At 37.8% G+C, this 20,333-nt stretch overlaps 1 protein-coding gene across 50 annotated transcripts in view; it reads right to left on the bottom strand.

The window, feature by feature from the left end:
* The window catches only part of PPFIBP1 (PPFIB scaffold protein 1), a 184,655-nt gene that overhangs the window by 28,585 nt on the left and 135,737 nt on the right, over positions 1 to 20,333 (bottom strand). For 9 of the 50 annotated variants that reach the window (XR_013522728.1, XR_013522729.1, XR_013522727.1 and 6 more), the window contains 9 exons: positions 19,765 to 19,851; positions 18,023 to 18,136; positions 15,716 to 15,847; positions 10,603 to 10,695; positions 10,186 to 10,278; positions 8,703 to 8,817; positions 6,536 to 6,568; positions 4,482 to 4,543; positions 610 to 694 (listed from right to left, as the gene is read on the bottom strand). Coding sequence is in view for 43 of the 50 variants with exons in the window: in XM_035255977.3 (XP_035111868.1) it covers positions 610 to 694; positions 4,482 to 4,543; positions 6,536 to 6,568; positions 8,703 to 8,817; positions 10,186 to 10,278; positions 10,603 to 10,695; positions 15,716 to 15,847; positions 18,023 to 18,136; positions 19,765 to 19,851 (814 nt within the window). In the remaining 7 variants the exon portion in view is untranslated. The remainder of the gene's footprint in view (positions 1 to 609; positions 695 to 4,481; positions 4,544 to 6,535; positions 6,569 to 8,702; positions 8,818 to 10,185; positions 10,279 to 10,602; positions 10,696 to 15,715; positions 15,848 to 18,022; positions 18,137 to 19,764; positions 19,852 to 20,333) is intronic. The other 41 variants (XR_013522730.1, XR_013522731.1, XM_078339043.1 and 38 more) reach the window with 7 other exon arrangements.

Genomic DNA, 20,333 nt, shown 5'->3' on the forward strand with positions numbered 1-20,333 from the left:
GGCACCCACCACCACGCCTAGATCATTTTTTGTATTTAGTAGACATGGGGTTTCACCATGTTGGTCAGGCTGGTCTCGAACTCCTGACCAAAGATGATCCACCTGCCTTGGCCTCCCAAAGTGCTGGGATTACAGGCATGAGCCACCACCCCTGGCCACTGCTGACTTTTAAAGCCCTTCAGTGAGTCCCTCTGCATTTGAGCAAGGATTGAACTCCACCCCTTGCACGACCAGTGGTTGCTCATCATACGGTCTCATCTCATCCCCTCTCCCCACTACTCACCACCTTGCAGTTGCACAGGTGTTCTTCCTCTTAAGCATGCCACATTCTTTTTCCCTGGGTTCTTTGCCTATGCTGTCATTTTCTCTCTCTGGAATGCTATCTCAACTCCTTAGAGAGGCGCTCCCCAACCAATGACTCTACAGTACACTCACTCCTGAGCCTGGACACTTTCTGGTAGAGTGCAGTTGCTAATTGTTCAATTAACAAATGAGCTACCTAATTTGTGACAATGGGTATGATCCAGGAAAGAAACTGAGACCAAATGTGTAAGTTTATAGCCACTTAGAATCAAGCAAAGTAGAAAAACTTTTAGAATTACACTCTACCTTTTTTACCTTGGGCCAGTACCACAGTATCTTGCATTTTCTTGTACCTGTTCAGGCACTGTCGAAGATCTTCTATTTTCCGATCCTAGGAATAAAATAAATTATAATCTTTAATCCTATGATCATAAAAGATTAAAAGTGACTGATTTTTACATAAAGAATAAGCATGATTCTGCTGAGAGAGCATTTTAAAAAAAGAATAAGGAGATATGCATTATTTACATTATTTAAAGAATACTTCTAAGCTTCAGCAGAACTAACTGGTGATAACTAGACTATGTTTCCCACATACATTAAAGATATGAAAAAAGTACCTCTAAATTTAGAGATCCTATCCTTTAACTGGCATCTTTAAAAACAAAAACAAAACAAGGTAATAAGATACAAAACAAAACAAAAAAAACTTTAGTTTCATTTGCTCTCCTCTCTAACTTATAAGTCATACCTTGAAAGAAAGGCCTCCATCTTCTGTCTTTATTAGCCATCATTAATCACCATCTGGCTTCTCCCCTCTCAAAACCCTCTACCAAGGTGACTGCCTATCTATTAAAAACAATGAACACTTTTCATTCTTTTTCTTTTCCTTTCCTTTCCTTTCTCTCCCTTTCTCTCTCTCTCTCTCTCTCTCTCTCTCTCTCTCTCTCTCTCTCTCTCTCTCTCTCTTTCTTTCTTTCTTTTTTTTTTCAGGGTCTCCCTGTGTCATGCAGGCTGCAGTGCAGTGGTATAATCTAGGCTCACTGCAGCCTCAACCTCCTGGCTTAAGTCATCCTCCCACCTCAGCCTCCTGAGTTGCTGGGAGTACAGGCATCCACCACTATGCCCAGCTAATTTTCATATTTTTTAGAGATGGGGTTTCACCATGTCACCCAGGCTGCTCTTGAAATCCTGGGCTCAAGTAATCTGTCTACCTTGGCCTCATGAAAAGTTGGGATTACAGGCATGAGCCACCATGTCCGGTCCCAACCTTTTCTAATTTGACCTCTCTGTGGCACTTGACTGACCTCACTCTTTCCCTCTCCTTTCACTTCTCCATCCACTCTTTCCTTTCTTTCATTTTGATTTCTTAATCCCTTGACCAGATAGCTGTCAAACTTCCACAACCCCCATTAACTTCTTGGACTATAAAATGCTAAGCTACCAGGTTCTGTCTGTGACCCTCTTTGCTTTTCCCATGTGCTCAACTGTGTTATGAAAATGGCCTCCTTAGCTTCTCCCATTCTCATTCTGGGACTGGACATGTGGCTGGCTTTGGCCAAAGAGATATCAATAAATTTGATTCAAGCAAAGGCTTGAGGAGCATTTGCCCTTTGTGGCTGCCCTGTGGCGTGGCTCTAGGGAACTCCGAGGAACTACGTGAGGAAGCCTAGCTCAGTCTACTGGAGGATGGGAGATCATCTGGAGAAGAGGCAAGTCCTCCTAGCTGGGGCCAACCTAAACTAGGCTGTCAATCACCAGACATGTAAGTGACACTATCCTAAATTATGCATGCAGTCTCATCTAAGCCACCAGCTGACTGTAGATGTCAGCTAAGCCAAATCAGAATAATCACCTAGCCAACTCACAGAAGTACAAGAAATAATAAATGTGGTCTGTCACAAAGCAAAAACTAACTGACACTTCAACTGTGGCTTAGTCTCCACCAATTTACAACTCTGCATTTCTCCTAAAATTGATGGGGTTCACTCCCCACCAATCTATATTTCCATATTAATCCTAAAATTTAGATTCATGTTCCAACTTTCCATAAGAAATCTCCTTTACAATGTCCCATAAGCATATTGGACTATATCTACAATTAAGCTCATTCTTTCCCTTTAGTACTTGAGCCTGTGCTTGGCTCTCCAACTCCTTAAGAGCACCATCCACTGACCCAGTTGCCCGAGCCGGGAACTTACTCTTGTTTCTCAAATCCAGAGATCTTAAATCTTGTCAACCCATAAATTTCTCTAAAACCTTTTCCCACCTTACCACTTCACTGCTATTGCCTTACTTCAAGCCCTCTTCATTTCTGTATTTTTTATTTTTTTTGAGACAGAGTTGCGCTCTTCTTACCCAGGCTGGAGAGCAATGGCGCGATCTCGGCTCACTGCAACCTCCGTCTCCTGGGTTCAGGCAATTCTCCTGCCTCAGCCTCCCGAGTAGCTGGGATTACAGGCGTGTGCCACCATGCCCAGCTAATTTTTTGTATGTTTAGTAGAGATGGGGTTTCACCATGTTGACCAGGATGGTCTTGATCTCTTGACCTCGTGGTCCACCCGCCTCGGCCTCTCAAAGTGCTGGGATTACAGGCGTGAGCCACCGTGCCCGGCCCTCATTTCTGTATTTTAACAGACTCTTCACTGTTTGCCAGTCTTCACTCTCCCATTCTGCTACCAGAGTTAGCTTTCTAAAATGGCAACTCAATCATGTCACTGCTTAAGGTTTACGTGCTAAGACCCTAAATCATGAGCATGGCGTCCGAAGTGGCCTGCCCCCCACTGAGCTCTGTGGTCGGCCTCACAGCCCCTGCTCCACCAGCATCTCACGTGCCAGCACCATCCCATTATGCACCGTGTTGTTTCAAGCGTGGTCTTGAGACAAGTTTTGTCTCGTGGACTCTTTGCCTGAGAAACCTTTATTTAAATCCCAATGAACAACTCTTGCTTTTCCCCAGAATTTGCTTATATGTCTTCTTTGAAGTCTTCTGAACCCCTGAAGGCATGAGGAAGTTATGTTACTCTGGGTGCTCCTATAACAGTTTGAGCATCTCATAAGCCCTCATTCAACATTGGGAGTTTTGTTTGCGGTTGCTTTTTGAGGGACAGAAATGAAAACAAAATGAATTTCAGTGATTTTTAAAAAATAAAAGAGCGGGCAACTTGCTAATTACTTTTCTTTTTATTCAATAGTCGGAAACATTAGCAAGAAAGAGCCTATATGAGTGGGTATGACAATCAGTTTATTTCCATGCAATAAAGAGGATTCAAGGCAAAAATAAACAAGGAGATAAGAAAAAAAGAGTAACCTAGAATGTGAGAAAGAAACTTACTCTCATTCTTGAGAGAAAAATGATCAAGCCAAAATTCTTTGGCATTTTGTGTTTTTTTTTTACTTCCTTGAAGTTACTCTTTCTTTGGGAAAATGTCCCCTAGTTCTATTCATTCAAGCAGGTAAGGGGAGAGACGTTCTGGTGACATCAGCTGAACACAACTATGGCTGCCTGCTAGGTATATGGAGGTAGATGGTCAGGTAAGCCATGAAGAAACCCATTGCTTTCGTGGGGTAACTGCATCCCAGCCCTTAGCAGGATAAACATCAGATGTGGGTAACAAGAACCAACTGGGGTGGGGGGTAACCTGTGGAAACCTTGGAATGAGGCCAACATAGCTAAAGTAAAGCCTGTGCCGCTGTTTTCTGATATTTACTCTCTCAGGAGAGCAGAGACAATCACAGATGTGAAACAGGCCAGGAGTGTAATAATGACTAAATGGAGAAGAAAATTACCATGACCCTGAAGCTGAGGTTTTCACGAGCTCCCTCCTTCGCAGCCTGCAGGTAAGCCCAGAATTGTCAGTGCCCACAGACAGGATGTACTACGGAATGTATCCTCTCTATTATATGTCACCTGAATATGCAGAACCGATCAGAACTGATCAGACAGGCTGAACATTTCCTGAATACACAGGGGCAAGAGTTCTCAGTGGAGCCAGTGCTGCTGCTCCATATTCCTGTGCACAACAGCACGGCTGGGTGGAGAGAGCACACCTGCCCCTCACTGCTAGCAGTGTTCTGGGTATGTTCTTTTAAAATGGGATAGCTCATGAAACTGCAGGGAATGGTCGAAATGGTGTTAAAAAAACATCTACATGTGTATTTAAATTTCATCTGGATACCTTTTCTTCATTTGCTGCCATCAAAGACTCCACAGCTTTTTTCATTTTTTGTACTTCGATGTCTGAAAATAACATCAAATCAGAAGTCAGTTTAGTTAACACGTGTGACAGTGATAAGAAGTCATTTACTCTCCAGACAGAAATGTTTTAAGGTAAAGATGTTAATGATTTCTTTTATTTATTCTTTAAAAAGGGCATATTTAACATCCATATTCTCTTTAAAAAAAAAAATCTTAAAAGATGGACGTCTTTTATCTCACCTGAACAGCTGCCATTCTAGAAAGAAAACAAGGGTATGTGAGAACTAGCTCTCCTCTCTTAAAGCAACAGGAGAATCTTCATGAGAACACTGAATATGAAATTTCAGTGTTATAGTAATAAACACATAATGTTTTTAAAAAAGGAATTTATAGAGCAGTGCGTGAAAGCCATGAATGGTATATATAATGACAAAAGCAGAGAAAATGATAGTTATAACCAAGATGGAGGCATGAATGGTAAGCGCCTGACGGAGTGTAGTATTTACATGAGTAGTCATGCTAAGAAGCTGGTTGTGGTTCCATACATAAGAATAATAAGTACTTTGCTTCATCTATAAACTTCATTTCCAATACTGCCTTAAGATAGACTTCAAGACATAAAGGCCAAAGTAAGCTGAATGTGATTCTCCTTAAAATTTGATATTCAAATACAAAAGCATGTTACTTGAATAATAAAAACCGTAAATATTTTAAAGATGAAAAGTCACTCCAGGGCCTGGTGTGGTGGCTCATGCCTGTAATCCCAGCACTTCGGAAGGCTGAAGTGGGAGGATTGAGCTCAGGAGTTTGGGAACAGCCTGGGCAACATAGCAAGACCCTGTTTCAAATAAATAAGTAAATGAAAAGTCACTTCAAAGTGAAATCACAAACTAAAAAATTGAAACAGAAAAAAACAAATCAATAAAGTTGCCTGCTTCTGAGAAAAAAAAAATTACTGAAAATAATATTTTTTTTAGAGACAGGGTCTTACTCTGTCATTCAGGTGGAATTCATGGCACAATCACAGCTCAATGTAGCCTTGAACTCCTGGGCTCAAGTGATCCTCCTACCTCAACCTCTTGAGGAGTTGGGATTACACGAGTGAGCCACCACACCCAGTCTTCTTAAGATAATTTTTAAAACAGTGGTGCATCATTCAGCACTGCTGTAACATTTAAAATTAAAATATATTCTATAGGAATTGAGAATTTAATGTCTGAGGAAAACAGCCCCTAAGGATTTAATGTTCTTTTTTTTTAAGAGATGGGTTTCACTGTTGCCCAGATGTAGTACAATGGCAAGATCATAGCTCACTGCAGCCTCAAACTCCTGGATGCCTGTGGCTTAAGTGATCCTTCCACCTCAGCCTCCCGAGTAGCTGGGACTACAGGCATGTGCCACCATGCTCAGCTAATTTAAAAATGTTTTTGTAGAGATAGGATCTTGCTATGTTGCCCAGGCTGGTTTTGAATTCCTGGCCTCCAAAATGATCCTCCCACCATATATGGCAGGATTTATCTTGATATTGCATTAAATAATCAGGCTCTATTAATAAGCTGGATATAATCTCTGTTGTAATAAGATAATATGTTCAAAGGAGCTTCTAGACAAATAGGATCTCAGACAAACAGTGGACTTCAGAACACTGAAAGGCAAAAGCAAATTTCAAAATTATCTTTCAGTTCTGGCAAACCTTTAAAATCGTGAGTTTTCATAGTATAAAAGTGATTTTCTCCTCTGACGCTGTATCACCTAAACTGCAGGGAAAATGTTTCTTTATATCCACAACACTGTGTGCCCTGCTGTACCTTGTAGAGTGGAAGGGTTGAATCAGACAAAATCTTCAAAATAATCTTTTACCTTATTGTTTTATTATCCACCCTCTGTTTTGTACACTCTAAAGAAATGGAGGGCTTATTGATGAAGCAACTTTACATCTTTGGTGACAGGAATATTTTAAAACACATGCAAAGAACAGTCCAAGGTAGTATTTTTGGTGAATGTAAAGGCTGATGGAAATGCACCAAACCTTACTTTTTTCTTTGAGCTTCTTTTTAAAATTTTCATCTGCGCAGGAAAACCCATCAAATTGGAAGTTAGCATATATTACAACAATAAATATTTTCAAATCACTATTATTTAGTCTCCTTTTACCTAAAATAAAGGAAATCTAACCTTATAAAAACTTATTCAGCACTATTTTGTGACTGTAGGAATGGTACAATAATACTCTGTGTGAGGTTAGAAAGAGAATATAAGACTTAAATTTGAATTACTACCTCTCTCACTTCATCTTTCTGGACCTTGATTTTCTCACATTAAAATTATGTTTATGGAGTACAAGTGCTTCTTATACCATAAATAAAAAATTAGCTAATGTCATTTTGGTTGTTTTTATATTTCCGTCACAGTCTGATACCTGGTCCTCCCGAAGGTAACTAAACGCTACTTGTGTTACATGCAACTCACCACTCAAGTTCAACAACACTGAAAGGATCTATCTCCTGTCCAATGAGATGAGTCCACTGAGGATGCAGTTGGATGCCATCCCAATATCACCTTGACATGAGGTTCTAAAGACTTGCTCTCAATCCCCATATTTAGCTGGTGGGCACTAGTAACATGCAGTTGCCAGGTTGGTTCCAGTCCTCAGATCAGACTTTGGATGACATTACTCTAATATCTTCTAGCCCACAAGTCCTGTGATGCCATTTTATTCTTTTTTTCTTTCTAGAGACAGGATCTTGCTCCATTGCCCAAGCTGAAGTACAGTGACACAGTCATAGCACACTATAGCCTTGAACTCCTGGGCCTAAGCAACCCTCTCTCCTCAGCCTCCCAAGTAGCTGGGATTACAGGAGTGAGCCATCATGCCTGGTGAAATTTGAAATTTAAAACTTTCAAATTAATTTTTTTTTTTTGTAGAAACAGGGTCTCATTGTGTTGCCCAAGCTTGTCTTGAATTCCTGGCCTCAAGCGATCCTCCTTCCTCAGTCTCCCAAAGTATTGGGATTACAGATGTAAGCCATTGTGCCCAGCCCATTTTATTCTTAAAACCATAAAAGCATGATCAGCATGACCCATTTCTGAATGTCCCTTATCAATACACAATTCTATATATGCCATATAGTAGGTGATATGGGTTGCGCAGGAAAGGGTTGGGGAGAATCCATTTCCCTCAGGTTTGATGAATTTTCTGACGGACAGGGAACTGTGATACCTACAGGTATATAATGCCATGGGATTCTAGAGCCAAAAAGGACTTTAGAGATCATCAATTTCAAGTCCCTCATTGGACAGACAGTAATGTTATTAATTTTCACATAATAGATAAACATGTAACAAAGCTACACTGACTAGAATTTGTACTGCTTTGAATGACTCAGAAATTGCTTTGGTATCTCACAGTGCCACAGTCATCATTCATAATTACAAAGAAAGGTTAAATTTAAACAAGTGTTGTCAGATGTTAACATCTATTTCCAAATTTTATATTTTGAAATATAGAATTATATATTTATATTTAATATAAAAATTATTTTTTCACATATATTTCCAAATATAATTTTAAAAATATATTTCATTCAGGCTATTTTCTATCATGTACAACCTACTTTATTAGAAATTATGGTCCATATAATACTCAGAACAAACTTCTTCAGTTATATGAAAAAATATTTGGACAAATTCAGGCATTTTTCCAAAACAGAATTAGCCCATTTTTGCTTTCTAAAAGGTGGAGGGCTCAATCCCTGGTATAAATTTTTTACTAATTTTTCCAAAGATACAGAGCCATCTTTCCCCTCTCAAAAGGGCAGGAACATTTCTAAGTCCCTTACTTTATCTAATTTCAGTTCTGAGGGCAATAATCCTGGGACAGTGATGGCTCTTTTTAACTCTTTTAGCATTCCCTTGCATTGCAATTGAGACAGGTCCATCCTTGTGATGAGAATTTACAGTCTAGTAATCTTAAACACCGAATAAAGTGCAGAATCCCCGTTTTCCAGCGCTGAAGAGGAAGTTAATGGATTCCCAGTCACAGCAGAGAATCTTGGAGAATTCCCTGTGGTTCTGGGCCTGGCTGGATTCTGCTACTCTTTCTTTTAGGCTAAAACTACACATTGACTATCATCAGTTTCTTTTATAGATTTTGGAGGACTTTAACAAAATAAGATGACAAATATGAAATATATCTTCTTACCTCTATCAACAATTTCAATCCCTTCTCCTTTCATCTTGCAAACCAATTTTTCTTGTAGTCTTTTTACTTCAGATTCCTTTTCTTCTAGTTGTTCTTTTAAAGATGCCAGTTCATCCTAGGAGTTACAAATTCATTTAAAATCAGCAGATCATGACTAAAAGAGAACATTCAGAGAGCATATTAGCTCTATAAATCAATAATCAGATTTTATGAATGAAACAAAATCTACAAGAATTTAGAGGCAAGCATCAGAAATCAGACAAAGGCAATGAAAAGCAGGAAGCAAGACTATTAGCAGAGGTCCCATTTATAATAGTTATGGTATAATTATTTCAAGTTTCTTTCTAATCAAATTAAAAAGATATCTTTTAAAGTATAATTAGGGATGGGATAGCCCTAAGGTTTAAATCTTACGGTAAATTAAAAACTACAACAAAGTTAATCAAGGAAGATAATCAAATTAGATACTTAGTGTCATAAACTCCAAATAAAATGCAAATTGAAAAAGACTAGCTTGACATTTATTCAGCATTTCAAGATGGCACTTGTGCTTCCTTGACAAGCACAGAGTTTCATTAATGGGTAAGGTAGCAAGTCATGAACAACTTTAGCTAAATCATAGAACTAAATAATTCACCCTCATCACTAAGATAAAAGGACAGAATCTCCTACAATAATGGGAAAAATAAATTTAGAAAACAGATATTTAAGTCCTCTTCTAATTTTTAACTATACAACTGTGTAAGATGTTAAGTCCATCCCTCTATGTACTAACACTTAAATTTTCAGTTTCATTTCAGTAAAGAATTAGCGTTAGCAAACACATTTTGCTGGCTCTATTTAACACAGAAAACAGCTACGCAGTTCTAAGAAGTACGGCTTTATACTCGATATCACACTTTACTTTCAGAATCTCTAAAAGTATGTTTATTACATTTAGTACTATGAGAAGATGTAGTTCTCCAGTGAAGCGAGGCAGTTGGCCCTATAGTTTTGACTTCTGGTAGGAGCAGAGTGGACAAGTTCAGAACATTTCCAGCAGCAGTGGCAGGAAGTACGAACCTGTTCTCACCGTGCTGCTTCTCAGCAGTCATTTCTATTCACAGCCATGATAATGTCAACTGCTGTACCTTCAAGAAAGTCCCTAAAGAGGAAAGTGATCTCTACCTCGGATATAAAACAGAATTCTTTCACAGGTGAATGTTTACAAGTATTTAACTAGGCTTGGGTCTCAGTCTAAGAGAGTAAAATTTAATTTATAATTTTTTTCATTTTACTTGTTTATTATTTTTCACTATTGCATGGTTTCTGAAAACAACATCAGGGATCCCACTATCCCTTCCATCAGATTGAGATGATTCCTAATCAACAGGTGACACACATACAGAATGAATGCACATGCCACTAAAAACATCATCACAGCAAAACAACACAAGCCAGAAAGCAACAGGCCATGGACCCCATCACCCAACGTCTACTACACCTTCTGTGACTCCCATTTTTGTTCCATCCGCTGCTTTTCATACTGCATCTGACCCACCTTGATTTTCATGCTAGAAAGTTTGGCCATTAAAGACTGGTAGAGAGACAGAGGAGTGAAAGAAAACTACAGAGAAAAAGACAAGCTAAATAACCAAGAAAATAGTATCCATTTATAAAGGAGGTTAGATACAACTCAGAGAAAGGGCAGGTTATGTTCTGGGTGAGTTAAACCTTGTTTTTCAATTCAGATGGGTGGTGTTTAAATTCAAGAAGGTTTCCAGCTTGGGGGAAGCTTCATTTACTTTTAAAATACTTTCTTTATCATACATTAAGTAGAAAACATCTTATTTATATTACTGGTCATAGATGAATAGTGGAGTCATTTGTCTGAAAAGGTTAACCTGTGAGAAAAACTTACTTTGGTTGATTCAAGCTTTTTTTCATACAGAAGTTTTTCACTGCCCATTTCATTAACTTTCAACCTCAATTCATTGATCTCCTGAATCAGCCCCTGTCCAAGAAGAAAGAAGAAAGTACATCAGGAAAGTGGCAACACAGTTACCTATACTTATAAAGGAGCAGCTTGGAAATCCTAAGAAGTCACCAGCACCTAGGGTTCACATTCTATGAATCAGATGAGACAAATGGAAATAAATGTACTTCCTTACGAACCAAAGCATGTTTCCATTTAAAACATTCCTTTAAATCCCCAATGCTTGGTAAAAGGATCAATGCAACAATAAGAGATCTTAATACCCAGATCCATAAGACCCATAACGAGATTTAGACTCAACGAGACAGAAAATTAATAAGAATATCCAGGACTTCAACTCAGATCCGGAACAAGTAAACTCAATAAATATTTATAGAGTTCTCCATTTTAAATACACAAAATATTGATCGGCCATTATTAATACCCATTTTTAGAATGAAGCAATATTCCTGTTCTCTCTCCCTCTTTTTCTTCCTCTTTCTTCCTCTCCTTCTCTCCTTTTTTTACTTTTCAACATCCTAGTTCCTCACCTCTACTCAATACATTCCTCTGAACACCTGATTCCTTGTGATTCTCCCGTAAAAAAAAAAAAAAAAAGAAGAAGAAGAGGGAGTGAAGGAGCAAAAAAAAAAGAAAGAAAGAAAAAAAAATAAATCCCCAAGGCCTCTGCCCTAAGGTGATGGGCTTATGAAAATAAAAGGTGACTGCAATTCTGATTAAGAAAGGTAGCTTAATATCTATTATTTGTCAGATATTTCTATCCTAAAAATGACTCTCTGCTATTTCATAGAGTGCTATTTAATTCTATTTCATAGAATGCTATTTCATAGTTTAAATATATCATATTCTTTAGTAAAGGCATTTACCTTTCGAAACTTCTTAGTGATATATGGCTATTAAAAAAATTTGTAATTTCTTCCTTTGCCCACAAAAATATGGATTGCTCATCAACCCAATATGGGAGAATGGATTGAAAATTAAATCCTTTGAGCCCATGAATCCTTAAGATTCATGAAATGGCCTGGAAAATGTTTTATTTTTATTAAGTGAATAACAGGAACATGAGACTATTCAAACTCATTTTAATTTTGAGAACTATTTCAATTATTTTCATATATTACATCACAAAGTTTATCGACAGTTTTCTAATTTCTGGGTATGTGCATACAGTTTAGCAATAGTGTTGAATTTTTATTAGGAGATTATCAGGGATCGAGTTTATTATAAGTTTGATGACAATTCTCAACTTGAAAGTGCATGATGAGGGCCCTGCCATTTACCTAATTTTATAATTAGAAAATGAAAGAGAAACCAATCCCAGTGTTTACATGACACAACATGATTTTGTACCTCTTCTACAGCCACTTTTTATTTTACTTTAGTACCACTTTTTAAAGACCCAATTTGCTCATAAAACTTGTCCAAATATTCTGAGAAGTAGTGGTGTATTTTTGTCCAGGGCCCGGAGAGTAGGAAGAAAATTAGTGTTACACAATATTAACTCCTCCAAAAGAGACACTCAAATACCCTGCATGGGAAATGACTTATATTTTACAAGCCACAAAGATCCCTACAATGGTTACTATATTTTTCCTTCTCTTCTTCCTTTTTTTTTTTTTTTTTAAAAAAAAACAGAGTCTCGTTGTGTCTCCCAGGCTGGAGTGCAGTGCTACAATCTCAGCTCACTGCAACCTCCACCTCCAGGCCTCAAGCAATTCTCCTGCCTCGGCCTCCTGAGTAGCTGGGATTACAGGCACCTGTCAACATGCCCAGCTAATTTCTGTATTTTAGTAGAGATAGGGGTTTCACCATGTTGACCAGGCTAGTCTCAAACTCCTGACCTCAAGTGATCTGCCCTCCTCAGATTCCCAAAGTGTTGGGATTACAGGCGTGAGCCATGGTGCCCAGCCAGCTTCTCTCTTTTTAAAAAGACATGCATGTATTTCTGGGTCACAAATTCATATATTACAGGACAAAATTATCCAAGAATGCCAAATATTACAAGTAGAACAATGTTATAAGAAATACAACTTTGTGAATAGGGATTGTTTTAAGCTTCCAAGTGTAATGATTCAAGTTCATCAAGGCTAAGAGAAGGAATGCTACAGTGAAATACACTTCCCAGTAAACCCACAGACTTTCAATTGTGGTTTCTAATAAAATGGGCAAAATATTACCTATCATAGTTACACAATTTCTCCTTAATAAACACTTAATAATCATACAATATTTCTTAGATGATACCTATTTTCTTCTTATGAATTAGGTCAAGAACTGTTTGACATTATTCAATAACATATTTGTGATTCCTCATCTAACAGGTCAGAATTCAAGTTCAAAGAGAAAAATCAGCTTTTCCTAGTTTTTGAAACTAATCATCCTTGAATAATATGAGTCCTTAGTCATCTTTATCAATATGATCTTTTAAAATATATATTTTCCAACTTTTTCATTGTTAAGAAATAGCAGTGAATTCCTTTCTGCTATTGTTATATGTTATGGCTTCCTTGAGAAACTGGCAATGTGCAAAGAAGAAACCATGGGGAAAAAATGGAATTATAAACGGTGATAATTTATCTGTTTTAACAAAAACTATTCAACTATATTTCATGGCAGTACTTTTACATATGGTCTACATTTCCAACCTGAAATAAATCATATCTTCCCCTGATAACACAAGCTAGAAAATCTGGAAATAGCTCCCTATGTAAAACTTTATAAAATGAAATACAAATTATTTCAATCAATTTCTTATCAGAAGTTCAGTCCTTTTGAAAAAGAAAATCCCTGTTCCTTTTCCCTTTTCCCTTTCAGAGAACTCTTCAGGATCCTCGCAGGAACTGTCTCTAATATCTATGCTCTTACCAGAAGGGGGCACTGTTGAAAGATGCCAACCATCTCTCAGCAATTCCAGGGACAAGCAAGTCCTGAATCTTCCAAAGTTTAAGAACTTTTACCCTCAGTCCTTTGGAAATGTCTCTACTTCTTCCCCATGACACCATTTTCTCGGAAATTAATATTTAAATAATATAAAATTCTAAGAGAAAGTTAAATAGTATGGATTCATGAAACAGCTAGGAAAATATTTTTTATTAAGGGAATGATAACAGGAACATGAGAATATTCAATTAGTTTAATAATAAAGATTATTTTAATTATTTTCATATGTAACATCACTAAGTTTACCATATAGTTTCTAATCTCCAATATGCACATACGTTTTAGCAATAACACTGAATTTTTATTAGAAGATTACCAGGAATTGAGTATACTAGAAGTTTGATGACAAGATGACTTTACATGTGATTGGAGAGAGCATGAGTGAAATAACGAGAAAGTGGAGAAAAAAAAGTTTGATTTAAAAAAGCAGCCAGACTCAGGGGATGTAAATATTACCCTGGAGTCTTACAAAAATAAATAAATAACATGTCTACTGCAGTTTAGTCCCAACACTTGGTTAGCATCTCATACCCATATTAAGTTAACAGCAGATGAAGATTTCCCCTTGACTTTGCGGACACAATGTAGAAGACTACCTCTATCCACATCTACTGTAAATTCTTCCCTGCAGCAGAGCCAGCACCACTGCCATGTGCCCATCTGTTGACAGAGTTTTACTAACACCTTACATAGCGACTACGGGGTTATGACCTGACAAAAAAAGGGGAAAGAGGAAAACATCAACAGATTTTTAGAGAAAGCACAAAAGCAAGAATTTTTAATTGGGTAACTTTCTAAGTCTTCTGTTAAGATCCCCAACTTCGATCAAATGAGAAACATGCTCATATAGGTGACTGACAAAGAGTTTTAAGATTAAAACACGTCTGGCCATGGTGATTTATGCCTATAATCCCAGTGCTTTGGGAGGCCAAAATGAGAGGACTGCTTGAGGCCAGAAGTTCCAGACTAGCCTGGGCAACATAGTAAGATCCCATATAAAAAAAATTAAAACATGAACCAAATGAATTTTGCTACTGCGGAAACGAGACATATACCAAGATGTTCCACTACAATTGAATCTTTGACAGAAAATTTAATTTTGAAAACAGCAATGGAGTAAATCTTCCTATTTTCAGATCTATAAAGGACTTTCCTATAGTGGATAATGTATGTGATGCCTGGTACCATGCTGGCATATAGTCAGCATGAAATACATGTTTGAAATAAAAACAGAAGAGAAAAATAAGTAAAGTATTTTCTCTCCTCTCTCCATTTTCTAATCCAGCGTGACAGCTTCCCATACTCCTAACAAGGAAACAAAATACAAAGAAAAAAGGAGGGGAGATGGCCTGCAGAGAGAAGGAATTTCTGCAACGTTTTATACTTCATTTCAAATGAATATATTTCAAATGGATATGCTCTCTCCCTCCACCAACAAAACAACAGAGGTTAAGAACTTGCCAAATGTCACACAGCAAACAAACTAGAAGGCCTCAATTAATAAAATAGAACAACAGTAAAGCTTGTTTAAGCCACTAAACTGGATACTTCAAGTTATAGAATGGACCCTGAGTTTCGTAGAAATACAGCAAGTCTTATTAGAATAATTTACATGTGGATTAGACCAAAAATAAAAAGTCAAATTAAAAGACATTGAAAAAGCTCTGTGGTTTTGCGATTACAGAATGTTAGCATGTTTTCTATACAGATTCTTTAAAATCCAATTACATAGTAAATAATCAGTGTGCCTAAATAATAACTACTAGTAAAACCATGCATTTAAGCCCATTATTTACAAAATTAAGAAAACCAGTATGGGTGGACAGATGCTCCAAATATCCTAAAGTCAAAAGTATTCTTAAAGGTTGATAAAAGGATTAATATTGTATATCAAAAGTCTAGAAATAGAAATAGCCATTAGCATTTAGTGATAAGAATAATCCAAGATTATTCTTAAAATGAAGCAGGATGAGGACACATAGCAATTAACTGCCTTCCTTGTACATCTCCAGGGAATTTCAGCTTTTCCCTAGGAATGTATGTGTGTGAGAGAGACAGACAGAGTAACCCAGCGAGAGAGAGAGATTGTATCACTTACCTCTGTGTCTCTGAACTTATCTTCATAATCCAATCTGTCCTTCTCTACAGCCGTCAGTTTCAACTTCAAGTTAGATATTTCAGCCATCAGATCCAACTTCTGAGTTTCTAAGGATGTCCTACTCAGAAGCTCCTATTGGAATTTAAAAGATACATTCAAAAATTCTTTTATTATGAAAGCCACATGTGAATTTACCTCATTTATGATTGCAAAGCAGCACCTATCAAGTAGAGGATGTACTAAAGTATAATTACTAAATATACACAGTTTAAAAAAATTATTCACTTGAGGCTGGGTGTGGTGGCTCACATCTGTAATCCCAGCACTTTGGGAGGACGAGGCGGACAGATCACTTGAAGTCAGGAATTTGAGGCCAGCCTGGGCAGTATGATGAAACCCTGTCTCTACTAAAAATAGAAAAATTAGCCAGGGGTAATGGCAGGCACCTGTAATCCCAGCTAATTGAGAGCCTGAGGCAGGAGAATTACTTGAACCCAGGAGGCAGAGGTTACAGTGAGCCGAGATCGCGCCACTGTACTTCAGCCTGGGCAACAGAGTGCGACTGTCTCAAAAATAAAATAAAATAAAATAAAAAATTATTCACTTTAGTTACCTTCCTTTGATCAGAAATAAGTACATGTCAGTTTCCTGAGGAAAACATAAGTTATGTAGATACACATGCATAAACCATATATATTCTTCAGTCTGACAATGACATTGATGATGATGATACTGTTTGCTATATGCCAGGCACCCATTGTGACATATACTGTTTCAATCCTCACAAAAATCTTATCAGGTAGAAATTCCTATTATCCTTAATCAAAGTATGAGGAAACAGTAACACAGAGGTTAGGAACTTGCCTAATGTCATATGGGGGGAAAAGAAAATAAAGGCACAGCAGTAATGGAAACCTACGAGGTTTAGCTCCAGTGCATACTCCATCCTCGGCCTTACGGAGCCTCTCCTATATGTTATAGATGGTACTCAAATTTTTTCTTTTCTAATTTTGTGGGTACACAGTAGATATATACATTTATGAGGTACATGAGATGTTTTGATACAGGCATGCAACATGCAATAATCATGGAAGATGGGGTCTCCATCTTCTCAAGCAATTATCCTTTGTGTTATAAATGATCCAGTTATACTCTTATTTCAAATGCACCATTAAATCATTACTGACTGTAGTCACCCTGACGTGCTACTAAACAGTAGGCCTTATTCATTCAAACTATTATTTTATACCCCTTCACCATCCTCCACCTCTCCCTTCATCCCCCACTACCCTACCCAGCCTCTGGTAACCATCCCTCTACCCTCTAGCTCTATGGGTTCAATTGTTTTATTTTTAGATCACACAAATAAGTGAGAACATGAGATGTTTGTCTTTCTGTGCTTGGCTTATTTCACACCTAATGACCTCCAGTTCCATTTATGTTGCTGCAAATGACTGAATCTCATGCTTTTTTATGGCTGAATAGTACTCCATTATGTATAAGTACCACACTTTCAATATCCGGTCATTTGTTGATGGACATTTAGGTTGCTTCCAAATCTTGGTGACTGTGAACAGGGCTGCAACAAACACAATAGCACAGATATTTCTTCAATATACTTAATTCCTTTCTTTTGGGCATATATCCAGCAGTGGCATTGCCGGACCATATGGTAGCTCTATTTTTAGTTTTCTGAGGAAGCTACAAACTGTTGTCCATAGTGGTTGTATGAATTTACATTCCCATGAACAGTGTACAAGGATTCCCTTTTCTCCACATCCTTGCCATCATTTGTTATTGCCTGTCTGTTGGATAAAAGCCATTTTAGCCGGATGAGATAGTATCTCATTGTAGTTTTGATTTGCATTTCTCTGATAATCAGTGACGTTGAGCATCTTGTCATATGTCTGTTTGCCATTTGTATGTCTTCTTTTGAGAAACGTCTATTCAAATCTTTAGCCCATTTTTAAGTTGGATTCTTAGATTTTTTTACTATTACTATTATCTTTTTTCTTAATTATAAAACATATGCTTATGGGTGAGAGGAAACAATCTGAATGCAAAAAAATGAAAATTAAAATAAGCCACAATCCTATTGACATTTTATTCCGGATTCTAATTACATAAACACTTTATATTGTATGTATATATTTTGAAACTCTGCTACTCTCGATATTTGTTTAAAATGTGCTGGTCTAAAAGAATCAGGAAACTTACTGCTGCATCAGAGCAAACACAACATAGAAATGCAGCATCTCAAATAGTTCAGGAGGGAAATCTCATCCTGGTTCTGGCCTCTGCACATACCTGCTGCAACATCTCTTCTGTGGCATTCAACTTCTCTCTGTGCTCTTCAAGACAAACCTCCAAATCTCGAATCTTCTCCCCCTGAGCTTCCACCTGGTCTGTTAACACACTTACCTGTATTTAGAGCAAAATAGTACAATGAGTGAGAAAGAATTTGAGTCCCACTGCATATGTTATTTCTCTAAGTGGAACAAAAAAAAAAAGGAAATGATCCTACCACTCATACGATTGTAAAGAAAACAAAATCTGAGAAATACCAAGAAGACAGTAGTCCTTTGCATTTCTATTTATATGTTGCTATTTAATTTAAGGAGTCCTACATAATTTGGAGAACATTAGTGTAGATTAGGAATGTACAATACTTTTTGGTTACAGCTACTTCAACCATTTATGAAAGAGAATGTGCACAGAAATCATCTTTCTGGGGGCCAGGGTGCAGATAGTATTAGAAGAGAGGAAACGAAGTTAACGTGTGAAATAGAAATCATTAAGAACTATTAAAATTTGATACTTCAAGAAGAATGAGAAAAAGAACCCAGGGGGTGTCCGGCATGGTAGCTTATGCCTGTAATCCCAACACATTGGGAGGCTGAGGCAGGCGGATCACTTGAAGTCAGAAGTTCAACACCAGCCTGGCCAACATGGCAAAACCATGTTAGAGAACTAACAACATAAAATTAGCTGGGTGTGGGGGTGTGCACCTATAATCCCAGTTACTTGGGAGGCTGAGGCAGGAGAATCACTTGAACCTGGGAGGTGGAGGTTGCAGTGAGCCATGATTGTACCACTGCACTCCCATCTGGGCGACAGAACGAGACGAAAGAAAGAAAAGAGAAAGAAGAAAGAAAGGAAGGAAGGAAGGAAGGAAGGAAGGAAGGAAAGAAAGAGAGACCCAGGGAATTCAAGTTCCATGAGCTCTTTCAAGATGACACTGATCACAGATGTCAGTGATCAAAGCTGGGGGCAACTCAATAGACTCCAAGGTCCATGAGGAGCTGTTGGGTTAGTCCTTTGACTCTAGTGCTTATAGCAGATCTTTGAGTTTTTCCTCCATAATCATCACCCTGTAAATATACTTCAATTCATTTTGCTCAGTATATCAAAGAAAAATGTTTATCAGACGTTTAAAACATTATGAAGAAGGAAACTCAAATTTAGCCCACAAGGAGGAGTCTACGTACTGTTGTGTTTTGTCTCAGCCATGATATCACTTTTAAAATCGAAAAATTACATATATTCAGATTTCAGATTCAGAAATATAAACATATATATTCAGATTTTATACTATATTCATATATCTGAATTTCTGCTATATATTAAGATATATTTAAAAATCAGATCCAGCCAACATGGTGCTGTACACCTGTAATCCCAGCTACATGGGAGGCTCAGATAGGAGGGCTGCTGAAACCTGGGAGTTAAAGACTAGCCTGGGCAATGTAACAAGACTGTCTACAGGAAAAAAAAAAACAAAAACAAAAAACAGATCAGATGACACTGTGCCTGTATTCAGGCTGGCCCTGGAAGAGCTGAGGTTGATTAATGGTAGCTCCTTTGAAACTGGGTGTACACACCATCATTCTGTCCCAGTCCTCACCACTCCCTATTGTGTACAGAATGGCTTACCATGCTTCTTTCTTTAGCAGTCTGGTTGCTGCAAGCATTCTGAATTTGCTAACCCAATTTAAAACAGTCTTTGTAAGTATGCTGCAAAGAAAGAACAATATTTAAAAATCACTTGCCTGAAGAACGAGGGATTCTTTATCATTTTCTAAACGTGCCAGCCTTTCTTGATACACATCTCCGTTCCCAGGTAGGTGTCCATTTGTCTGAAAAAGGAAATAATACGGGTTAGGCTGATCTTCTCTAAGAATGATATATTGTGGATAAATGAACATCACAAGTGGTCTTAGTCCATGGGGCCTGAATTCAATCTGGGACAGCTGTCACTGTCAAACAGAAAATAAGAATGCAATTTGGTTCATTTACCACAAAAGAGGTAAGACAGCCATGTTAAGCATATAGGCTTGATTTTGCCAAACTAAACAATTTCTTATTAAGCAGAAAATAATGACCCACAAGGAACAGGGGAAACTGGTATTCTTCACTGAGAGCAGACACACGCCCAGGGGCAGGCAAAGCTTTGTGAGTGAGTAGGGGGCACCCCTGGCTGTCAAAGTCTGTATCTCTTCTTCCAAAAGCTTAAACACTCAGGCCACAATGACTTCCCCTGGTAGCGCTGCCTAGCCTTACTTATCTGCATTTTAACACTCTGTGTCCTGATCTTACTAACTCCTTGTGAGTTTACTTG

Source organism: Callithrix jacchus, chromosome 9, assembly GCF_049354715.1.
Source record: "Callithrix jacchus isolate 240 chromosome 9, calJac240_pri, whole genome shotgun sequence".
In the NCBI taxonomy this organism is placed as follows: Eukaryota; Metazoa; Chordata; class Mammalia; order Primates; family Cebidae; genus Callithrix; species Callithrix jacchus.